The following is a 21287-nucleotide window of genomic DNA, read 5'->3' as shown; positions in this document are numbered from 1 at the left end:
AGTTTCTGGGGTTGTTTTCTTAAAAAGCATTTCGGCGTCCAAGCAGACATATTTGACAAGGCTTTCGTAGGGGTTTAGGGCATTTCCAGGAGTAGTTTTAGAAATGAAATGATTGATTGATGATTGTTCTTTAGAAATCCAAGATTGGAATCATCTCCCATATCATGTAGTTAAAATAGTCCCACTCTTGACACATTTTGGAATAGGATCATCAATCATTATCTCCCTAATCCTGGCCCTTCACCATGTCCCAATACCTTTCCTCATCCTAACCCTTTGAATCCTCCGCACAACCCCTGCATATCATGGCACCCGAGATCGAGTGGCCCTCTGCAGGTCCCGTAGAAATTAAACCTTTCTTCTGTACCATGAACCTAAAAGAATCACTCATGAGGACCTTCCCCACTAATCTCGATCCTTTTCGGCCTTTGGAGATGGTTGATGTGAGTCGGGAGCTTCTGAGAATACCCGCCCTGACCCATAACTTTTGTCAAGAAGCATCAATAATTAACCATTAAACGATAAACATGTATGAAGGCAGTTATTTGGGTGATGGAAGCAGTTTTTGGGTCGGAAATCGGCAAACAGAGGCAGAGTACAACAATCGAGTGAGACCTTAGAGGTAGAGATACGACAATCGAGAACGAGTGTGACAATCTGGCCGCGTATATACCGGTTTCTGGCCCACAACTGTTGCCAAAAAGCATCAATAATCAACCATTTAAACAGTGACAATATATGAAGGCAGTTATTTGGGTGATGAAAGCAGTTTTTGGGTCGGAAGTCGGCAAACAGAGGCAGAATACAACAATCTGGCAACGTCGCTGCCCCTTCGTCCCAGTTGATATTCTTCTCATCAAACAAAACCATCTTATATACCTCAAAACACCTAAATTAGCATAACTGTAATAAATGATTTAGTTATAGCATTAATAAACGTGTATTTGCTGTTTTGATTATTCCAGTTTTCGCGGTTTTAATTATAAGTATGTAGGGAATCAGTTAAAATCAAATATATTAACTTTGATCTGATTTATTGTAACGTAAAAAAGACTGTTTCGTGCGATAATAATGTAGTTCAGTTATATTATTATCGTTGACATGCAGCAGACGCGTCCCAAACCCCGAAAGGTTCCAGTTATTTTCTAGCCGTCATTTGACAGATGATGAGGGAGTAAAAAAACGGCCAAAAACACTAAAATACCCCCAAAGAACATTTAAAACCAAACCAAAACAACCCGGGAAAAATACTTACCGGGGTTATTAAAGGGCAGGAAAGGAGTCAAAGAGCGCCGCGAGTTTTTTTAGAGCACCACCGCGGCCGCCGGGGAGCAAAGGGGCTTCCTCCTCTTGATCCTCTCCTCTGACAGGTTGTCGTACTCAGCCTCTTATGTTTACCAATTAACCCAATTAACCTGCCTCCTCGACCCAAATAACTACCTAAACATATACTTATCATTAAAACGGCTAATTATCAGTGCTTTTTGTCACTAGCTAAGGCTCAGAAAACGGTAAATACGCGGCTCTGAGTACGATAATCTGAGCTTCAGGGGCACCAGTAATGGCCGACGCCGCCTTCCCACTATGAGTTAAGGCGACCCTGCAGGTGTCCACGGCGCGTCCCCCTGACCAGCGGCACTTCTAATTATACCAAGACCCTCCAGGACAGCAGCGGCACGTCCGGGTGGGTTGGTAGCAGCGTCGCGGGGCCGGTGAGGGAGATAAAAGCGTTTCCCGGATTGATTGTTTTGTTGGGCTGTCTTTCTTTTTTTTCTTCTCTTGGTTTTCCTCGTCTTCTCATTCTCCTTTAATATACTACTCGCATTGATTTCTACGGTTTCATAGCTCGGTGTTCTCTAATTCTCGTTCTCTGGGTATTTAAATGTTTTGATTGTGCTCTTGTGTGCTTCTCTTTCCCCCTCCTCTTAGTTCCTCTTCCTCTTTATTCCTCTTCCTTACTCCCATTGCTTTCTACCGTTCCATAAGCCGCCATTCCCTTATTCCCGTCCTCTGCTTCCATATATATTCTGCCTGTGTTATTGGGTACTCCTCTTTTTTCCCCTCCTCTTGTTTCCTCTTCCTCTTTATTCCTCTTCCTTACTCCCATTGCTTTCTACCGTTCCATAAGCCGCCATTCCCTTATTCCCGTCCTCTGCTTCCATATTTATTCTGCCTGTGTTATTGGGTACTCCTCTTTTTTCCCCTCCTCTTGTTTCCTCTTCCTCTTTATTTCTCTTCTTTACCTCCATCGCTTTCTACTGTTCCATAAGCCGCCATTCCCTTATTCCCGTCCTCTGCTTCCATATATATTCTGCCTGTGTTATTGGGTACTCCTTTTTTTCCCCCCTCCTCTTGTTTCCTCTTCCTCTTTATTTTTCTTCTTTACCTCCATCGCTTTCTACTGTTCCATAAGCCGCCATTCCCTTATTCCCGTCCTCTGCTTCCACATATATATTCTACCTGTGTTTTTGAGTGTTCCTCTTGTTTCCCCCTCCTCTTGTTTCCTCTTCCTCTTTATTCCTTTTTTTCACTTCCATCGCTTTCTACCGTTCCATAAGTCGCCATTCCCTTATTCCTGTCCTCTGCTTCCATATATATATTCTACCTGTGATCTTGGGTATATGCTCCTCTTTTTTCCCCTCCTCTTGTTTCCTCTTCTTCTTTATTCTTCTTCCATCACATCCATTGCTTTCTACTGTTCCATAGCCAGCCATTCCCTTATCCCCGTCCTCTGAGTGTGTTTATTTTAAAGTCCCTATTCTCCCCCCACCCCCTCCCCCCAAGCACTCCCCTTCCCTGGCCTGTGTTAATTTGTAAGGACTCAGGAGGGAAGGGTTTATTTAGTTTTTGTTTTGTGGTTCTATTTTATGTCTCTTCTCTCCTCTACACAGGCTGAGGGATGTGAGGGAGGGGGTGTGGGGGTGGGGGTGCTTTGAGACTTGAGGTTAGAGTTGACACTTCTTCTTCCTCTTCCTCTTCCTCTTCTTCTTTTTTACTTTATTGCTTTGTAGGTCCTCCTCCTCTTGATCCTCTCCTCTTCTTCCTCACACTGTTTCCTCAATGGCATGACACTATCTTTCCTGCATTATAATTCACAATTGCACTGTAACTCACAATTTGTTTCTTTATCTTCCTCCTTGAATCGCTTATTTGCTCTCCTTTTCCTTCATTCATGCATTTGTGTCCTTTTTCTCCCCGGCAGTGTGTTACGAGTCCTTTTGTTGGTTTTAGTTTTCAGCGGGACCTTCTTTAGCTGGGTGGGTGGGGAGGTGGATGGGGCAGGTCACTTCCTCCCTCCCTTGACCTCAGGCTTCAGCACGAGGAGAAATAATGCTTGACCTGCCTCTGTCTGAACCCATTTCTTTGTGTTGAGTCCAAACTTAACACGAGTCCTTTGTTACTAGTACACTCTGTCACCTTATATATGCTTGTGTGACCTGGCATTTGATTGCTTTACTGTGTGCCTCCTACATGCCTCTGCCTGGACCCATTTCCTTGTGTCGAGTGCTGACCTACCACATCAGTCCTTTGTTAGTAGTACACTCTGATCACCTTACATATGTTTGTGTGACCTGGCTTCTGATTTTTTTTTTTTACAGCTTAAGAAACAGCTCAAGGGCATCAAAAAAAGGTGTAAAAAAAAAAAAAAAAAAGCCCGCTAATCGCTGTTCCCACAAAGACAAAAGTAATGAGCGGCCAAAAAAGAGGTCAATTTTGGGAGGAGAGGTGTCTTTGTTCATTGTGTGCCTCCTGCTTGTCGGTCATGGGTGTAGGCTCCCTCTTCCCCCCTGGACCTCTTGTTGGGTCTATAGAGATTGGCTGCCCGTTGATAGAAAGTGTTTTTATAGGTCAGTGTGTGGGCAGATGTGTGTTTTAAACTAATCATATATTCATAGGATTGTGCCAAACCTCCACACAGTACAATATGAAGTTTTAATACTTCTTGTAATACTATCCTCTCACCTACAAGCATATTTCTTTATCATCCTTGGGTGAAAAACTGCGTGGCACAAACAACCACAGCCTCTTCTTTCATACCTAGAATGTTTCATGTCTCATCTCACTTGGTTCATTCCCTCCCAGTGATATGTGAGGTTTCTGTACTTATCAAAATGTTTTAGTCACCCAATCCATCTTCAGAGTTCATTGCTCCCTCACCTCAGTCCTTGAGTAATCATTATTGATTAGTAAGCAAGTTCCCAGTGTTATTGGACTTCTTGTAGGGAATTGGATTCTCATCAGAGAATTTCAAGGAATCTGTCTCCATTGAACCACAAAACAGTCACTCAAGTACTGTATATCTCCTGAGGGAACCTGTTTGACAGCTTAGGACTGGCACTGAGAGAAGCTCACAGCCAGGAAAGTCAAATATCTCCAAACAGATCCAGGGCCTCCATGTAGTGACCCTCCCCTTTCCTGGGTCATCACTGCTTGAGGTGCCACTTCTTTCATTAGGGAGAGGATTGGGAACCATCTCCATTAGATTTTTTTTTTTTTTATATATATAATTTAGAAGATCAGGATAATGGCATTCAAATAGAAAGAAATATGCTAAGCTTTCAAATAACCTTTAGTGAAATACAAATAATTATATGAGGAGAGATGATGAGATACTCCAGTGTTTATACTTTGCAACTAAAATTAAACTCCCCAGACATTTCCTGTGTTTTGTACTGCCTCACCATTTTATATATTTGGGTTGCCTGACATAAGCTTCTTACAGTAATAATTTAGTTGTTATGATGCAGTAATACATTTTGTTGTCTTTATCTGATGTCTTGCCTGTCTGTAAACTGACATGCCAGCTTTTTTATAGTATTTAAAATATCATGTTAAAATTGTACTTATTCAACGGCTATTTCCTGCCATACTTGTGACTAGCAATTTGCCTTTGTTTTCGGACTTACTACATGTCTATTGTTTTGCCTCTGCCTTGTGTAATACTAACTTTCTACTTTGCCTCACTAACAGCTGTCTGAGATGCACAAGGAGGAGAGCAACAGGGAGGTCGCAGAAACAGGAGGTGAAGATTCTGATGAAGAAGATGAAGTGAACAGCCGATCAGTGAAGAGGAAGCGGGCCGTGGAGTCTGACTCAGAGGAGGAAGGCTCTGACTCTGATGATGGCTCCGAAGGGGATGAGGACGAGGAAGACGATGGCACGGAGGATGAGGAAGAAAGTGAAGAGTCAAGCGACAATGAAGATACCGGTAATGAAGATGGCAGCGATGATGATGATGAAGAAAGGGAGGAGGATGAAAGCAATGGAGAGGAGAGTGAAGAAGGTAACATCTTTAGAAGATATTTCATTACTTACTAAAGTATTGGACTGGTTGTTGGTTTATTCACTAACTTGCCTTTGATGTTAATGAGTCTTGTATTTTCTAGATTGCTACATCTAATGCATATTTATATTACATTAGTAGTCTTGTTTCAGGCAATTTGTTTCTTAGCGTGTAATAATTGAAAATATCTTCATGTCAATACATTCCATTTCCTTGTTAGTAGATAAAAACCTCAGAAAGTATGGATTTACATATATTTTTCAAAGGAAAGGATTATATTATTAATTAATTTGTGACTTTTCTGTGGAAACAACAATAAAACAATATAAATAAATTTCCAGTAACTGACAGTGAGGAGTACGATAGTGACGATGAGGATGAGGCAGCCACTCCATCCAAAGCTGCCGTCAAAAAGCCCAAGCCAAGGATTGCCCCGGCCAGGAGTGACTCCGAGGCCAGTGAGGAAGGGGAGCATGCTGGGGAGCCGTGTGCCATCTGTCTGGGCCGCATGAGGGGCAACATCGGGTCACCGGAGGGCTGTGATCACTCCTTCTGTCTGGACTGCATTCTCGAGTGGGCAAGGGTGAGCAGTAATGAAAGGTCGTTTTCCTTTAAATATTTGATAATTTTAGTGTTTTTGCAGGGTCATGTGCTGCTTTGTGCTCCAAGATTTCCTTTGCCGGTATAAATCTGTGTCTCTTATGTCTTTCATTTTCAGACATGTCAGATGTATCTAAGATAGGATACTGTTGCCATCTTTCACTTTCAGAGCTGCAAGAGCCATTTCTCAAAGGATACTGATTATCATCCTCTCTGTACAGACAAACAACAGCTGTCCCCAAGATAGGATACCATTTTTTCTCGTCTTTGTTCGGCGGACTATTGGTGGACGCATCATCCGGCGTGTGGCTGTGGAGGAGGTGAAGCCAGCAGACATCCCACCAGAGGAGGAAGATGATCCCACCTTCTGTGAGGTATTAATAAAGTTGGAAAAGAACATTAATAAACCTGGATTGCATAGTACAGTTTTGTAGATAGTGTAAAACTGTCTTCCTTGAATTTGTGTTGATCTACTGAACCTCCACCAAACACCAGGTAAAATCAGTGCAGTGAATTACTGCCAAAAATTCAAAGTACCTCACCATGGAAACTGCTATCATCTGCACCACTGACAGATAGTAATATTTCTAAGAGATGCAGAAAGAATGTTAATTGCATGCAAGAAATTGGTTAATGTCTAGGTATACTTTGTCTCAAAATCAAGATATTTTAATTTTTCTTAATTTATTGGTCATAATCTGGCTTTTATACTATGATTTTATGGCTGAGTGATTGTGTGGGTACATGAACTGATGACTGCAAATGATAGGTGTGCGGTCGATGTGACCGGGAGGACCGGCTGCTGTTGTGTGATGGCTGTGATCTGGGTTTCCACCTGGAGTGCCTTGACCCTCCCTTGGCCCGGGTGCCCATCGAGGAATGGTTCTGTTCTGACTGCCAGGCTGTGAATTCATCCTCAGCATCTGCAGAGGTCTGTTTGGGTGCACCTATTCAGTTGAACAGTTTTTAGTTTTAAATTTGGGCCTTGACAGGTTTATGCTCTCTCCTTTCTTACCCTTTGGTTTGTTATTTAGTTGTCATGAACTGGCAGGCATTGTGACCACTTGATCTACCAGTGATACAGTCTCGGTGGTGCAATGAAAGCATGATGGGATATTCAACAATTTGGATGATGTGAGAAATTTGGTATATAGAAAAGAATTAATAAGACAATACTAATGAAAAGGTTTAGTGTTTGTATATGTGTTCAGGAATTACACATTTTTTATTGATATTATTTCTTACAGTAGTAAGTTATTATGCTGTATGATACCTTATGATATGCTGGGAATTACACAAATACTTTTGTATAATGTATCTTTCATAATCTCATACCAGTCTTAAGAGGATATAATTCATATTTTTCAGTTGAGGCTTTGTTTCAAGAATTTAGCCGGGACTTAGTTACTAACTTTTAGATGGCTCACCCTCAGGTTAAGTTAAGACTTGGATTAAAGCTTATTGAAAAAAAAAAAGCATCTATTAAAGCTATTCTCTCAGCATACAATTTAGGTCATGACACTTGGAGAATTATACAGAACCACTACTATTTTCAGGCCGGCATTGATGATGGGGAGTTAATAGACCTTCTTGAGGATGGTGCTCCTAGTTCCTCACTTCCACTCTTGCGTCCTAACCGTGCTATTGAGAGGCCAAGGCTACTACCTCGTACCAGAGCCTCTGAGAGGGTCCGTGCACGCATCACTCGGTCACGGCAGCAGCGGGCAATGACTGAGGAGAATGAAAGAGAACAAGAATCAGTACTTGAAGCCATTGCTGTAAGATCATGTTGTATACACTCTTATCAGTCATCTAAGCTGCTAAGTAGTTGTGGTGTAAAGTAATTAGGTTAGGTACCAGGAAAGTTTTGATAAGATTAAAACAATCACATGATAGATGTAACAGTATGTATTTCATTAACAAAATGTAGATATATGTGTACGAAGAAAACTTCTCAGGTGAATTTGAGTGAAGGAAAATACAGGAACTTTAAATGGATAATAGGAAACCTGTATATTTGAACAATTTTCTTGAAAAAGTATTCAGTTGAATATAAATGGAGATGTGAAAAATCAAAATAGGTGATTGGAGACGTGTACTGCATCAGTCTGACTTTCCATTCCAGTCTTTAGGTATATTGATAAGTATGTGTTTTCATTGTTTTCCCCCAGTGAATTGTAAGACACTGTTATAGTTATAATATATTGTCATTTTCTCAGGCTGCTGAAGAGCGCGAGGCCTTGGGTCAGGAAAGAAGGGAGACAGACACCACCCCAACTGCCGCAACAACAGTGACGTCAGCCACAACCACCACCAAGACACGCAGAGGTACCAAGGCCCCCAAGAGGAAGAGGAGAAAAGTAGTCCGAAAGAAGAAAAGAAAAGTGAAGAAAAAACGGAAGACAACCACAAAGAAAGCCACCTCAACAACCAAAACACGCACAAAAGGTGTGAAGAAAAAGCGGAAGACGAGGAAAACAGTGCGTCGGAAGAGGAAAACAAAAAGAAAGAAAAAGAAGGTATGAGTACTTGAAGATAGAATTAAAATTTTATTGAAACAATGAGTGATTGATGTTGAAAGTCTCAGTAAACTTTCTCTGCATGTAGCATCTTATTTTTGGTCAGTGTACAACATTTGGACATTAAATTAACACTTTTCAGGCCACTAAAAAGCTGAAGGCACCACAACCCCCTATAACACCCAAGGGAAGAATAGCTGAGGCACTGGGCATCAGGCCCTCCAAGCCATGGGAGAAAGTGCCAACCATGCAGCCAGCCATCAAGGAACAGGGTCTTGGATCCTTACGAGCCAGAGCAGCCCTACCTCACCTTTCTCTCCTGGGACTGAATGCAGATGTTGATGTGACATCTGAGTAAGTTTGCACGTAACCTAATTCTGTAGATTTGTCTGTCTGACTTTACTTTCAATGTCCTTTGCCCCAATGGGAACTTCTCACAAGCAATAAAGTCTTCAATTATCCAAGTTCTGGCACTTCTCTGTATATTCATCCCCTCGCTTGCCAACTCTTCCCAATTTTCATCTGCTTGTGATCCATTTTATTGGTAATCTTCCCTTGACACAATTTCCCTTTCATGTGTGTTTCACTAATACTTTGAAAATGCTCCTATCCTCTCCTAATTGTTTATTTCACTTTCTTTTACACAGGCAACTCTGAGGAGTTCCTCCCTCCTTCTCCCCTTCCCAGGGACAAATGTAGACTCTCTGTCAGCAGCCATTTTCTGTCCACCTCCCAAGGGGCTGCTGGCAGTTGGCAAGGCTAGGCAGTGTTTATTCCCATAAGGACACAGGATATGCATTTGAGCATTAATTAATATAAGGGAGTTACATACTCTTTAGAGGAGTTTATGGAATATGTGAGTAGTGTTACCTATGTATAGGGCTGTCAGCATGTGGAGTTGGGTAGTCAGCTCCCTTCTCTGCTGCCATTACATTCCTGGTATGGTTAATCAGGTACCCATTAAGGCTGGGTGGGCCTAGGGGCTAGCCAGCAACCTGGAAAATAACTTGCCCGTGGGCAGAAGTAAACCTGGTTCATCAGCATTGTTGTCAATAGTACTGCCATCTGAGCTACTGCACCCCCTCCCTCTACTACACATTTAGTGCTTGACCTCTTATAATTGATGATATGTTTTCTGCTCGTGTTTCTTGCTAATGTATATAATTTTTACCTCCACAGACCTGATGAGTATGGAGATGCCATTTTGGCAGCAGGAGTGGCAAGACGCCGGGTGATGGACAGCCAGGCCATTGCACGTCGTAAAGCTCTCTCAGTCAGGGCGCTCATGTCCCACTCCTCCTTAAGCTCCAGGGTGATGAAGCCCGCTGACACCCCCAACAACAACAACAACAACAACTCAGGGGACCTGCTGGACTCAATCATGGAGAGCCAGTCTCTTCTCCTTGTCCCCGTTTGCTGTAAATCTGGTAGTCTTAAGAAGCCTGTTAATCAAGGAGACAGAGTATCACAGCTGCTGAAGATGAATGGCAAGGTTAAGACCAACACCAGAACAGCTGGACCTGACTCTCCAGGCAGACAGCAGTCAGGTGATGGCCAGTCAACATCTCCTTCAAGAGAGCAACAACAGTCCGGAAGCAGTGGGGATGCTAACAGTGGCTCTCAAGGGGCCAGCAATCGCCTGGCTCAAGAGAGTGATCCAACTGGAGCCAAGAGATATGCTTCTTATTTAAAAGAAAATGGTGATGGAGGCTGGGAGGGGGAGGGAGAGGGACCCAACAAGCCTCCCGGCAGCAGCTACAATGGTGGGGAGAAAAAACAGAAAAAAACTGATGAGAAAAAGAAAAAGGATGAAGACGAAGAGATTGATATTTATAGTGATATAGATCCTGAAGTACCTGAGAGGGAGTATGATGAGGATGATGATGATGAAGAGGAAGACGAGGAAGAAGAGGGCGGTGGTGAAAGTAGTGCTTTAGGGAATTACAAAGGTGGTGCTGCAATGACAGTGATGCCAGAGTCTAACAAAAAGGAGAATGAGCCGGAGTCCAGTGGTGATGAGTTGGTGATCGATGACAGTGACAAACCTGAGTGTCGTGAGGTGGCAGCGGAAGCAGTGGTGCCTCGACGGATAGTTATGGAGGAGATGGAGGAGAACAATGTTGTAGGCAGCAGCAGTTTGCCAGGCCTCAATGACTTTGAGTTGGAGGCAGTATCAGACACCGACACTCCTGAGCTAGACAAATCCGCCAACAGCTCAATTTCACTCTCAGACAGCAATACTGGTGATCATGAGGTGACCAGCAGCACCAACGACAACATTCACCTGGGCAAACTGCCTGGCCTAGGAAAGGAAATGTTTGGTGAGAGCGATGAAGAAAGGAGCCGTGACAGACCTGCCCAGCCCATGGTTGGCCTGGAAGGACTGGAGACAGAAACCATATCTGACAACGAGGAGATTAGCTTTGATGACAACGATGACAACATTGAGGAGGGCGAAATTCCCAGCGAGACCCCGAGGCAGCCCACCCCGCCAGCCAGCCGCCCTCGGGTGAACCTGCAGATCCGGCGGGTGATTGAGGTTTCTCCTCCCAGGGACCAGGAGGGGGAATATGAAGAGGGTGAGATAGTGGATGAAAATGCCAAAAGGAAAGAGAAAAAGAAAGAGAAGAAGGAGAAAGTAAACAAGAAAGAAAAGGAAAACAAGGAGGAAGAAAAACAGCCAGAGGACATGGAGAAGGAAGGAGAGAACACAGTTCCTGAGGTGGAGGTCCCAGAGCCAGTGCAGGAACCTGTCGAAGCACCCCCGGTTGAGGTGCCCGAGAGGCCCAAGACACCTCCACCAAAGCAGAAGACAAAAAGCAAGCAGAAGGAGAAGGAGAAGGAGAAAGAAAAGGATGTCTCCTTCAAAAAGGTCTCCAAGAGCACCAAGGAAAGAAATTACAGAGATAACGAAAAGGATGACAGGGACCGAAGGGGTGGAGGCAAAGGGGACAGGGGGCGGGGCAGGGAACAGCAAGACCCCCCAGGACGTGACAGAAACAGGGACCGCAGCAGAGGAGACAGGAACAATGACAGGGGTCGGGAATCTTCCGGTCGGCGGAGAGGCCGAGAAAGGGACAGGAAGAAGGAGCCCAAAAGGAAGGAGATGGAGAGGTACAATGTGAGGAAGATGATAACTCAGAAGGAGGAGGAACGCAAAAAGAAGGATGAATTTGGCCGTGACGTGGCACTCAGGTCTCGCTCTAGGTCAAGATCTAGGAGAAGGTCCAGATCAAGGTCGAGGAGGAGGTCGAGGTCGAGGTCACACCACCGCTCTGGGTCGAGGGGAAGAAAGAGTGGCGCTGGTGCTGGTGGTGGGGGCGGTGGAGGCGGCAGGAGGAGCTACAGTCGGTCACTTTCACGCTCTCACAACAGAAAAAGAGCACGCAGAAGGAGCTATTCATCTTCATCCTCATCCTCGTACACCTCCTCCAGTTCCAGTTCCTCCTCCAGCTCATCCTCCAGCTCCAGGTCCCGAGGCAGGAGCCGAGACAAGCGGAGGAGGAGGTCCCGCAGCAGGTCTCGAACACCCCTAAAAAAGAAGCCTGAGAAGAAGAAAGCTGCTCCTCCTGCCAAACCCCCCAAGGAGAAGCCTGTGAAGGAGAAGCCCAAGAAAGTCAATCCAGTTGTAGAAAAGAAAAAGGAGAGGAAGAAAGAGGAGAAGAAAAAGGACAGAGAAGTTGACAAGCGTGAGGAGACCAAACTGGATAAGGAGAAAAAGAAGAAGAAGAAAGAGAAGTCTCCTTTACAGAGCAAGGAAGTGTACCAAGCTGGAGGGAGTATCATGGTTAGTGTAAGCTTTGCCAGGGCACCAGGGAAGGAGAACAAAGAAGGCAAGAAGAAGAAGGATAGAAATGTCAAGCTGGAGGGTGAAGCAAGAAAGAGGGTGAGGAAGGAGCTTACAAAGGCTCGGGGCAGTCCCTTCCGGTCTTGGTCAAGGAGTCGATCACCCTCCCCAAGTGGTAAGCGCACACCCCTCCAGGATGAGCCCATGTGGTCTCCCGACCGACTGGCCGAGTCTCGCAACAAAGAAAAGCCACCCAAGACCCCAGAAGTCATAGATTTAGATGTGATCATGGTCACACCACCACCTCAGGAACCCATCCTCATCTCAGATTCTGAAGATGAGGGTATCACCCGGTTGCCTCCTGACCTAGGCACCACACCTGTGCCTCCTGTCAGACCTCAGGGACCCAAAACTCCTCCAGAACCTGCTGTCAAATTTACCCTTTCCAGTAAACAAGTGTTAAAGCCAATAAATAACCCCTTAAGAGATGAGGAAGAGGAGGAAGAACCTCCTGCCCCAGCCAGGGGGCCCAACACCCCTCCAGGTCCTCCTCCAGAATCAGATGAATCAGTTGGAAGGGCAAAGTCACCTGTTGTAGGGGTCCCACACTCCCCAGCTGGTTCACCACCAGGGTCCTCTCCAGAGCCAGATGTTTATGATCCATTTGAACCCACAAAGTCTCCATCTCCTCCCGGGTCTCCTCAGCAAGAGGCTCGGGTCAGCAGCAGCGACCAGACAGAAAGTGTGGAAAAAGCGTCCCCAGAGGTGGTGGCGGCTCCTAAAGCTGCGTCTCCTCCACCATTGCCCACAGAGCCCCCAGAGCCTGAGGAGCGACCACCTGAGCCCCAGAAGCCCCCAGAAGAAGAGGCCACCAGCACAGTACCTCCTCCACCTGCTGTAAGTTCACCCATGGCCACAACCACCACTGCGCCCCCCAAGACGTCCAAGGCATCCAAGGCTCCCAAGACAACCTCAGCCTCAACTAAAACTACCACAACAGCTCCTGCAGCCCCAGCTAATCCTATTAACCAGATTTTTCCTGGTTTGCCTGCAAATGTTGCTAACATACTATACCCTGCAGCCCTGGCAGCAGCTGTCCGTGGTGCAGGGGGCGCTGTGATTCGGCCACAGGTGGTGCAAACTGTGGTGGCTCCAGACTTCTCAAGGCCGCCTCCAGCAGCCAACCCTCTCAATCGCCCTCCCCCCATGACCATCATAGCCCCTACACGTCTAGGGGAGAAGGGACGTGTGACACAGAATGGAAGGGATGTGACACACACTGATGTGGTGGATATGGACCTTGATTCCCCCAACTCCCCAGACAGCTCTGATGTGAGTGACATGTTTGAGCCACCCTCTCCCCACTCCACACACCAGTCAGAAAAGACCTCCCCAAGGAAAACAAGAAATCAGGCCAGGCCACCTGCTGCAAAAGGAGCAAAAGCTGGCAGTGGTGGTGGTGGAGCAGGGGGAGGAGCTGGTGGTGGTGGTGGAGGTGGAGGCTTGACTGATAAGTTTGACAGTCTCTTTAGTGTACCTCGAGGAGGAGGACGCAAGCACAGCACTCCCCACAAACACAAAGGAGGAAAGAAGTCAAAAGGTGCAGTTGGAGGAGGTGGACTCCATTATTTACCTTCTCAAACCATAATATTTTGTGAGGCTATAAAAAAACCTTACTTTATATTGTTATATTTCATGTTGTGTAGTTTCTCTCCTAACCCATTTGTGTTCTTTATAGGTAAAAAAGCTGACGGTAATGAAGATGATATACCAAGCTCTGCAGTCGACCTACAAGTTAAAGAGAGGGTATGTGTCTATTGCATAATGAATGTTACCTTTATAAACTGCTATAAAAATGGTGCATTGTTTGTCCAGATGGATGATATGGGAACTTGAAACATCTGTCTATCTATCTTTATCTCTGACGCCCTGCTCCCTCGTGGAAACTTCCCTCCTGGGGGTGGCTGCAGCAGAAGTGCTTCCATATCTCCCTGTTCTGGCACTCCCTCTCAGCACATTCGGTCTTGCTACTTCCAACTCTCTCGCTCCAATACTCATTCACCCTAATTATCCACTTCACAGGTGGTCTTCCCCTGACACCCCCTCCCTAAATCCTTCCCTCATACACTCTCCACGATTTCATTCTCCCCCTTTCTCATCATGTGCCTAAACCATCTCAACGCACCACGCTTCACCCACTTCACCACTCCACAGTCTACTCCTTTCGCTGTCACACCCATAACAAATCGCTCATGTACGTTTTCATTACTTTCTCCATCCCATCCTGAAACACCACATGCACATCTTATACAACTCATTTCCACTGCACGTATCCTTGTTTGCTGTGCTGCATTCCATATCCATGTCTCTGATGCATATGACAGAGTTGGCAGGATAATACTGTTCCTTATTCCCCTCTTTACCGCCATGCTTACACTTCTTCCTTTCATCATCTTGTCTCGTCTTTTCAGTTCCTGAAGAAGGTCCAGCGTCAGGAAAGAGTTATCGAGGAAGTAAAGCTCAGTCTCAAGCCATTCTACAATAAGAAGACCATTGGAAAAGATGACTACAAGGAGATTATGCGGAAATGTGTCCAGAAGGTAAATTTTAATTGTGATTATAAGGCACATTGTTTTGATGTCTGTAGAAGAATATCCCAGTTTAACATTATACATGTATTATTTCTAAAACAATATTTTGATTGCTTTACATGAGACATAACTTTCTCCTTACAGGTGTGCCACAACAAATCAGGAGAGATAAACCCCATCAAAATTCGGGGTCTTGTTCAAGGCTACATCAAGAAGGTCAAGTACTACCGGAAGAAGCAGACGGGCGTGGCTGACCCCTCACCGACCAAGCCTTCAGCCACAGAGCCTTCTGCACCCACCTTTGTCCTCATCCCCAAGGTTAACAAACCCCCAACACCAATAAAGAGTAAAGCCTAAGTATCAATAGAAGAATTATTTTGCAGAACCGGAGTAGCTTTTTCTCTTCTCCGTCTAACAAGTATGTTAATAAAGTTTATGGGAGTTTTTAATACACTATCAGGGTTGACAGAGCTGTAGAATATAATTGAATTTTGTATGTTTTATTATTTATTTGATATTTTTGTTAATGATAATTACAATTTGTACATTCTAGGTTGTAAGCGGCAACACTAGGGATACTGTACAGAACTCAAAAAGATAGGCACTTTAATTTTTTTTCCCCATTACCTACAACTGTGAAACATAACCAGGTCTTGTTTGCATTACTTGAGTGGTGTAGGATGCCCGCCACTGCCTGGGTTCCCTCAGCAGGATACTGTGGTTGTCATTAGTGTAAGAAAGGCAATGGGGAGGACTTATGTGACCAGCACGTGAAAGAGAGAGACGGGGCGGTGAGGACTGGGGTGGGGAGCAGGTTGGGGAGGCGGTCCTTGTAGCAGCTTGCTTCGTTTTGGTGTGAATCTCTGTTGCACTGTTATTTATCCTTTACAGTGAACTTTAAATGTGGAAGGTATGTTTTATGAGAGCCTATATTTTTGAATGCATTTTTTGACTTATTTGTGGTTGAGGACATGTGGGTCATAGAGGAGTAAGTGTTTAAGGCTACCACTTTTATCAGATTCCCATCCATGTATTATGTTTAGGTGCTGGAAAGTTAGATTTTTCAATATTGAATTGGAATATATGGAAAATATCTTTGGTTTTCAGTAATACATGATCATATAGTATTTGTATATATTATATATGCAATATATCTGCTGGATTTTGATATATGTGCAGTTAGTGATATATTTTTTTAAGGAATTTACTTTCATATCAAGTATTAGAAATTAGTCTTGAGAATCATTTTGTTTACAAACTTCAAAAACATATAGAGTATTGGAACATGATTATGCTGTTGTACTGTAAGATTTTTGGCATGACAAAAGTGAAGTTTAAAGTTCTCCTTCCTCTTAGTTTAAACAAATGTCCAATTGAAAGGGAGGTTTTATTTGCAAAATTTTTGATTTCATCTAATGTTGATTCTTTCCTTGCATGTATAAGTCATGGGTGATTGTTGTAAACTAAAATGTTTCTTGGGCTTTGGTATATTCTGTACTTACCTTCACACACAAAGATCCATTTTCATAAGCCTTGATGTCCAGCCCTGTGGAGCAGTAATTGATTGCCAATATCTCTCCACCCTTTGCTGCCATCTACATTGTTTTCATTTTCATCTTTCATTTTGGTAAGAAAAATTTGTATCAAACAAGGTTAACAAGAATAGAAACTTTCTATGTTCAATGCATTTAAATTTGCTAAGTGATTTATTTCATTGAGATATTTTCTGATCTATATAATCTGGAAGTTGCTGTCATTACATTTAGATCAGTAATCACCAAGCACCACTGAAAACATGCTAAACATTTTTCTATTTTCCATATTTATCCTATGTTGGTTCAGAGTTCAGTACAGGAAACCTCCATTGGCTGACATTTCACTTATTTGACATTTCAAAATACTTAGACTTGTTTTGACATGCAATCCCCACCATTTTTACAATTTTCATATTTCGGGGCAGGTATTAATTTTCAAAATGCACCAGCTATCCTGCCACCTGCCAGCCAGTGCTGCTGGTACCTAGTGGAATGGAAGGTTCTGTATCATACTGACTTTCTGATCTGCTGATTCAGCCCCAAGGGCCTTTACTACCATGTCTCAACATACTACTACTATCACAACACTACCATATGGTTACCAGCCTGTTATTCGAAGTGGAAGTTACTTGAGGGCATGAAGCTAGTAGCAGGCACACCAAAATATTGATGTAATAATCTCAAGGCCAACTGTGTTAATGATTTTGTAGCAGGACAAGTACAAACAGTTAGTTAGCCTTTATTAGCACAAGCACTTTACTGATTACCATGACACGAGGCTCAAGGATCATTAAGAAGGAAAATATTATGGTGGCTTGAATTGGATGACGATACACATCCAAATAGATAGGTTCTGTAAACTCCTTTTGATAAAAATACTACTAATACTTACACATACCTTCATTAAAACACTTTTACATACATACATTAACTTTCAAACCACACCAGCCATGCCTGCCAGCTGGTAATGGTGGTAGGCCATTGGGCAGATAGTTCAGCTTCACCTGTACACACACTGCTCTACTGATTCTACATGAGCACCACTACTACCATGGCTCTACCTACTACTACTACTACTACTACTACTACTACTACTACCACCACCAAGATGGTAAATAGAGAAAGAAAAAAAAACCTTTCTATTGAAATTTTCTTGGGTCAAGGAACTAACCTCCCCTTATTTACATTCTTATGGGGAAAACTGGTTTGTTATTCAACATTTTGGATAGCAAGTCTGTCAAATAGTGGGGAGCTTCTGTACTTGAAATCATCACTTGTTAAATGTGAAATTGTGTGTGTGTGTGTGGGTGATCCATTTCAGTAAGTGACCTTTCATTTTCATAGGTAATTTTTTTGCATGTATTTAGCATTTAATGTCCTCCCTCTGGTTAGGAACATAGGATTAAGATGACATGACAAAATCTTTTTGTTGTCTTAAAGTTGGGAGAACATTCTCAACTGGAGCACTGCTATTTCAGTTGTACTTGAAAACTAAACAAGGACATTTTGATGAAAGGCAAGAATATTTAAGATATAAAATTTCCCAGCCTGGACTTGAGGAGAGTGAGGGTCCCCAGCACCCAAACATTTTGGAAGATTATTATTGCTGTATTTTTTTCTTGAACCAAGGAATGTTATAACTGGTCTACCTCTGGCAGCCCTAAATACATGAGTAGTTTTGCAGTTAGATGTGGCAGGCAAGATGGTTGTATATATATTTGTATGAAAATCTGATGTAATAGGCAACTGAGAAAATAGCATCCTATGCGGTGCCCTGAATGTAAGACAAAGTTGCATTGTTCGGATTTTGGAAAATGTATGTAATGATTCCAAATATTGTATGACCACATGCCCTCATCACATGTCTAACTTTCTGACACAGTTTATTAAGTTGTACATTGTTTCCATTGTCTGCAATATTCTACTTAAAAAAAAGTCCCAGAATCCTGCATCTCCATGAGGGGTGAAGTCCATTCTGTACCAAATAACCCAGCAGCCGTCTGTGGCCAGCCGACCCACCAACCCCCTTTGTAATGGCTAGGAATAATGTAAGAACGTTCTCATAGCATCATCTCTGTTTGTAGTGGTTACATATGTAAAAAAAATAATGTTTTCTTATCTTTAAAGTGTGTATCAGTAAACATTGAATAAATATAAATAGAATAAAGCCAAGTGTTCCATTCTGCTCTGGTATATGTGTGTTTTGTTGTTTTTTCGCGATTTGGTACATGTGTTGGGTTTGTGTGACAGGGTGAAGATTGGCAGAGATGAGGGATAAAAGGTAAAGCGGGGTGTTGTCTATAGGTGAGCATTGCATCAGCGCTCATCTCTGTCACCAGCTCCTACGCATGTGGTGGACTAAACCATTGCCGTCTCGATTGTAGAGCTCGAGACGGCAGAGACTAAACCCACTACCCCGGAACACAGGCCAGTGACATCAGGGTTACCACAGTTTACGTTCCTCAGGTTTCCCAGGTACCCATTAATGACCAGCCTGAAGGAGGAGGCGGAGTAGATTGGTAGGGTGAGTGCTGAGTGTCACTGGCCTGCTGACTCGTCGCTAGACAACAGCACCATGGAGGGTGGCCTAATTTAAATCAAGGTAGTGTGTTAGAGAAATAGGTATACGTTTTAAATGCATTATAACTCAGATTTTGTTATTTCTCGACTAAATTTCCTGTAAAGTATTGTCAGGGGAACTTACAGCATTACACTTCTTCACCATTTTCAGTCTTCCTCTTTTTCTTATTCTTAATATTATTATTATCATTATTATAGCTATCACTTTTGTTGCTTAATGAAAATACCTACTCTTCGAAAATTCTAGTATCTACCTCTAGCTATTTTGTTGGATATAATTTGTTGCTTTTTATACTGTTAATATTTTTTTTTGTGTGTGTTGAGGGGTGGGTGGACAAGGGGCGGCCGGGCTGGTCCATCCCTCCTCCTCTTCTTCCTCCAGCGGTCATATTCTTAAAAAAAAAACACCAGCGCCCAAGCTCACAAATTTGACAAGGCTTTCATAGGAGCTCTGAGCATTTCCACGGGTAGTTTTATGACCCTGGTGGTAGTTTAACCCTTCTACTGTACCATGAACTTAAAAAAAACACTCATTAGAACCCGACTGGTCCCCTTTTTTGGCCTTCGTAAATAGTTGATGTGCAGGGCGGAAGCGTCTGATAATAGCCTACTCGTATACCATTCCAAGGCGGTGGGTCACAGTGCAAGGGTAACAGACACAAGGACCCATCAAGTGAACTTTATGCAGGTTTATTGTTCAAACACACACACATACAAGACAATTAAAGCATCTCTGGTCCTGACTCGCTGCAGCAGTTTTTGTATATATGATTCAAAGGAAGGTTGGGTTTATGGGTTAAGTTCTTCATTCATCGATCCATACTTCGATTGGTTCAGGTACTGCTACAAGGATCTCTCTCTCTCTCTCTCTCTCTCTCTCTCTCTCTCTCTCTCTCTCTCTGCTAAGAACATATAGGACTTAATTAATAACGTCTCTTCTATCATAAAAAAATAGTATGCCATAATATTAATATAACTCTCTCTCTCTCTCTCTCTCTCTCTCTCTCTCTCTCTCTCTCTCTCTCTCTCTCTCACGCACACACACATGGGAAGATAATCACATGCCGACGACCTTGAAATCCGAGGAAAACGCTGAGAGAGAATCAAAGAAATAGTTAACCCTCTTTCCCCTCCCCCCAAAAAAAGAAAAAAAGTGGTAACAAATGGGTGTAAGTGGGTAATTAAGTGGGTAATTAAGGAAAAGTTCTCGTACGTTTGAACACAAATGTGAGAAAACGCTTTGCAGATACATAAACACAGTGTCATCATCGATTAATTTCAAGCAGGTAACCTATGTGTCTCTGCCAAACAAACAAACAAAGAAAATGCTGTAATTCGGTTCGGGGAAGTTCGACACTGCTCCGAACCAACCAAAGATCGAGACGGACAGCAGCTAACCCCACACTCGTTGACCCCGCCAGTGTGATCCAGTCCACCACGGGGGAAGCATTCATTCACACACGTTTTCGCACGCTCTCTTCTTTCCTGTTATTCTATCACTTTATTATCATCAAGTTATGGTGAAGGAGTAATACACGTAGTGATCAGAGGACAAGCTTGTACACGGGAGTCGTTACTGACGAAGAACACAAACTACGAGCCACACACGGGCGGTCTAGATAGTCCCTAAATCCTCCTCGGTGATCCTTTCCTCGGCCGTGGTGTCGGCGGCGTTGCCTCATGTGCCCTGAGTGGGGGTTTTGATCTTGCCCGACCGCGTGATTCTCCTGACGACGACGAAGATGAGCACCAGCAGCAGCAGCACGGCGATGCAGGCGAGGATGACGCCCGTGATCATGGAGACGTTGGTGGTGGTGAAGGGCTGCACGATGGCCTCGCTCTCCCCTGCACGCCGCGCCGGGAGGAGGGAAAGGTTAGTGCTGGTGCTGTGTGTGTGTGTGTGTGTTTCGCATTTATTGTTATATATTTTTTTGTTCCTGGGTACTGTTTTTATTTATTTATAGACCATTTTATAAACATATGATTTATGTCAACTCACATTTATATCATACGGCAATTGGGTTGAATTTAATATAGGAGCAGCGAGTAGCGGGCTTTTTTTTTATTATTGTTTCCTTTTTTCTGTGCCCTTGAGTTGTCTCCTTTGTTGTAAAAAAAAGTACAACTGATAAATACTAAAAATAAAAAATAAAAACAAGAAAACGATGAGCGAAGTGTGCCGCCCGTCACTCACTCCAGCCGATGAGTTGTCCTCGGTTTTCTGACTCGAGCCACGACTGTAGCGGCGCGAAGTACTCCAGGATGGGCTGGGCGTCCAGCTTGTTGGTCTTGCCACTCGTCAGGCGCTGCAGTGCCTCCGTCCATGGCCGCGACTTGCCCAGGGACAACACGTCTCTGTGGGGGAGAGGCAAGGAGATGTGAGCTTTGGGT

At 43.7% G+C, this 21287-nt stretch overlaps 2 protein-coding genes across 5 annotated transcripts in view; one reads left to right on the top strand and one right to left on the bottom strand.

The window, feature by feature from the left end:
- Positions 1-1406: 1406 nt before the first annotated feature.
- Positions 1407-18483, top strand: LOC127009795 (PHD and RING finger domain-containing protein 1-like). Of its 3 annotated transcripts, none has more exons than XM_050883151.1 (12): positions 1409-1712; positions 4972-5284; positions 5626-5867; positions 6106-6258; positions 6654-6815; positions 7441-7662; positions 8104-8403; positions 8546-8757; positions 9583-13790; positions 13929-13996; positions 14662-14790; positions 14926-18483. In XM_050883151.1, the coding sequence occupies exons 2-12, from the start codon at positions 4981-4983 to the stop codon at positions 15136-15138; spliced, it is 6213 nt and encodes a 2070-aa protein (XP_050739108.1). In that variant the 5' UTR covers positions 1409-1712; positions 4972-4980; the 3' UTR covers positions 15139-18483. The 3 variants fall into 3 exon arrangements, with proteins under 3 accessions (XP_050739109.1, XP_050739108.1, XP_050739107.1); XM_050883150.1 differs by having other exon boundaries at positions 1410-1684; XM_050883152.1 differs by lacking the exon at positions 6654-6815 and having other exon boundaries at positions 1407-1684.
- A 1087-nt stretch (positions 18484-19570) lies between these two features.
- LOC127009800 (angiotensin-converting enzyme-like) overlaps positions 19571-21287 on the bottom strand; it is a 53286-nt gene continuing 51569 nt past the window's right edge. For both annotated transcript variants that reach the window (XM_050883157.1, XM_050883153.1), the window contains exons 12-13: positions 21091-21251; positions 19571-20741 (exon numbers count right to left, since the gene is read on the bottom strand). In XM_050883157.1, the coding sequence (XP_050739114.1) occupies positions 20575-20741; positions 21091-21251 (328 nt within the window). In that variant the 3' untranslated portion in view covers positions 19571-20574. The remainder of the gene's footprint in view (positions 20742-21090; positions 21252-21287) is intronic.

This window comes from Eriocheir sinensis, chromosome 4 (assembly GCF_024679095.1).
Source record: "Eriocheir sinensis breed Jianghai 21 chromosome 4, ASM2467909v1, whole genome shotgun sequence".
Classification (NCBI taxonomy): Eukaryota; Metazoa; Arthropoda; class Malacostraca; order Decapoda; family Varunidae; genus Eriocheir; species Eriocheir sinensis.
This window is presented reverse-complemented; position numbering and strand designations above follow the sequence as displayed.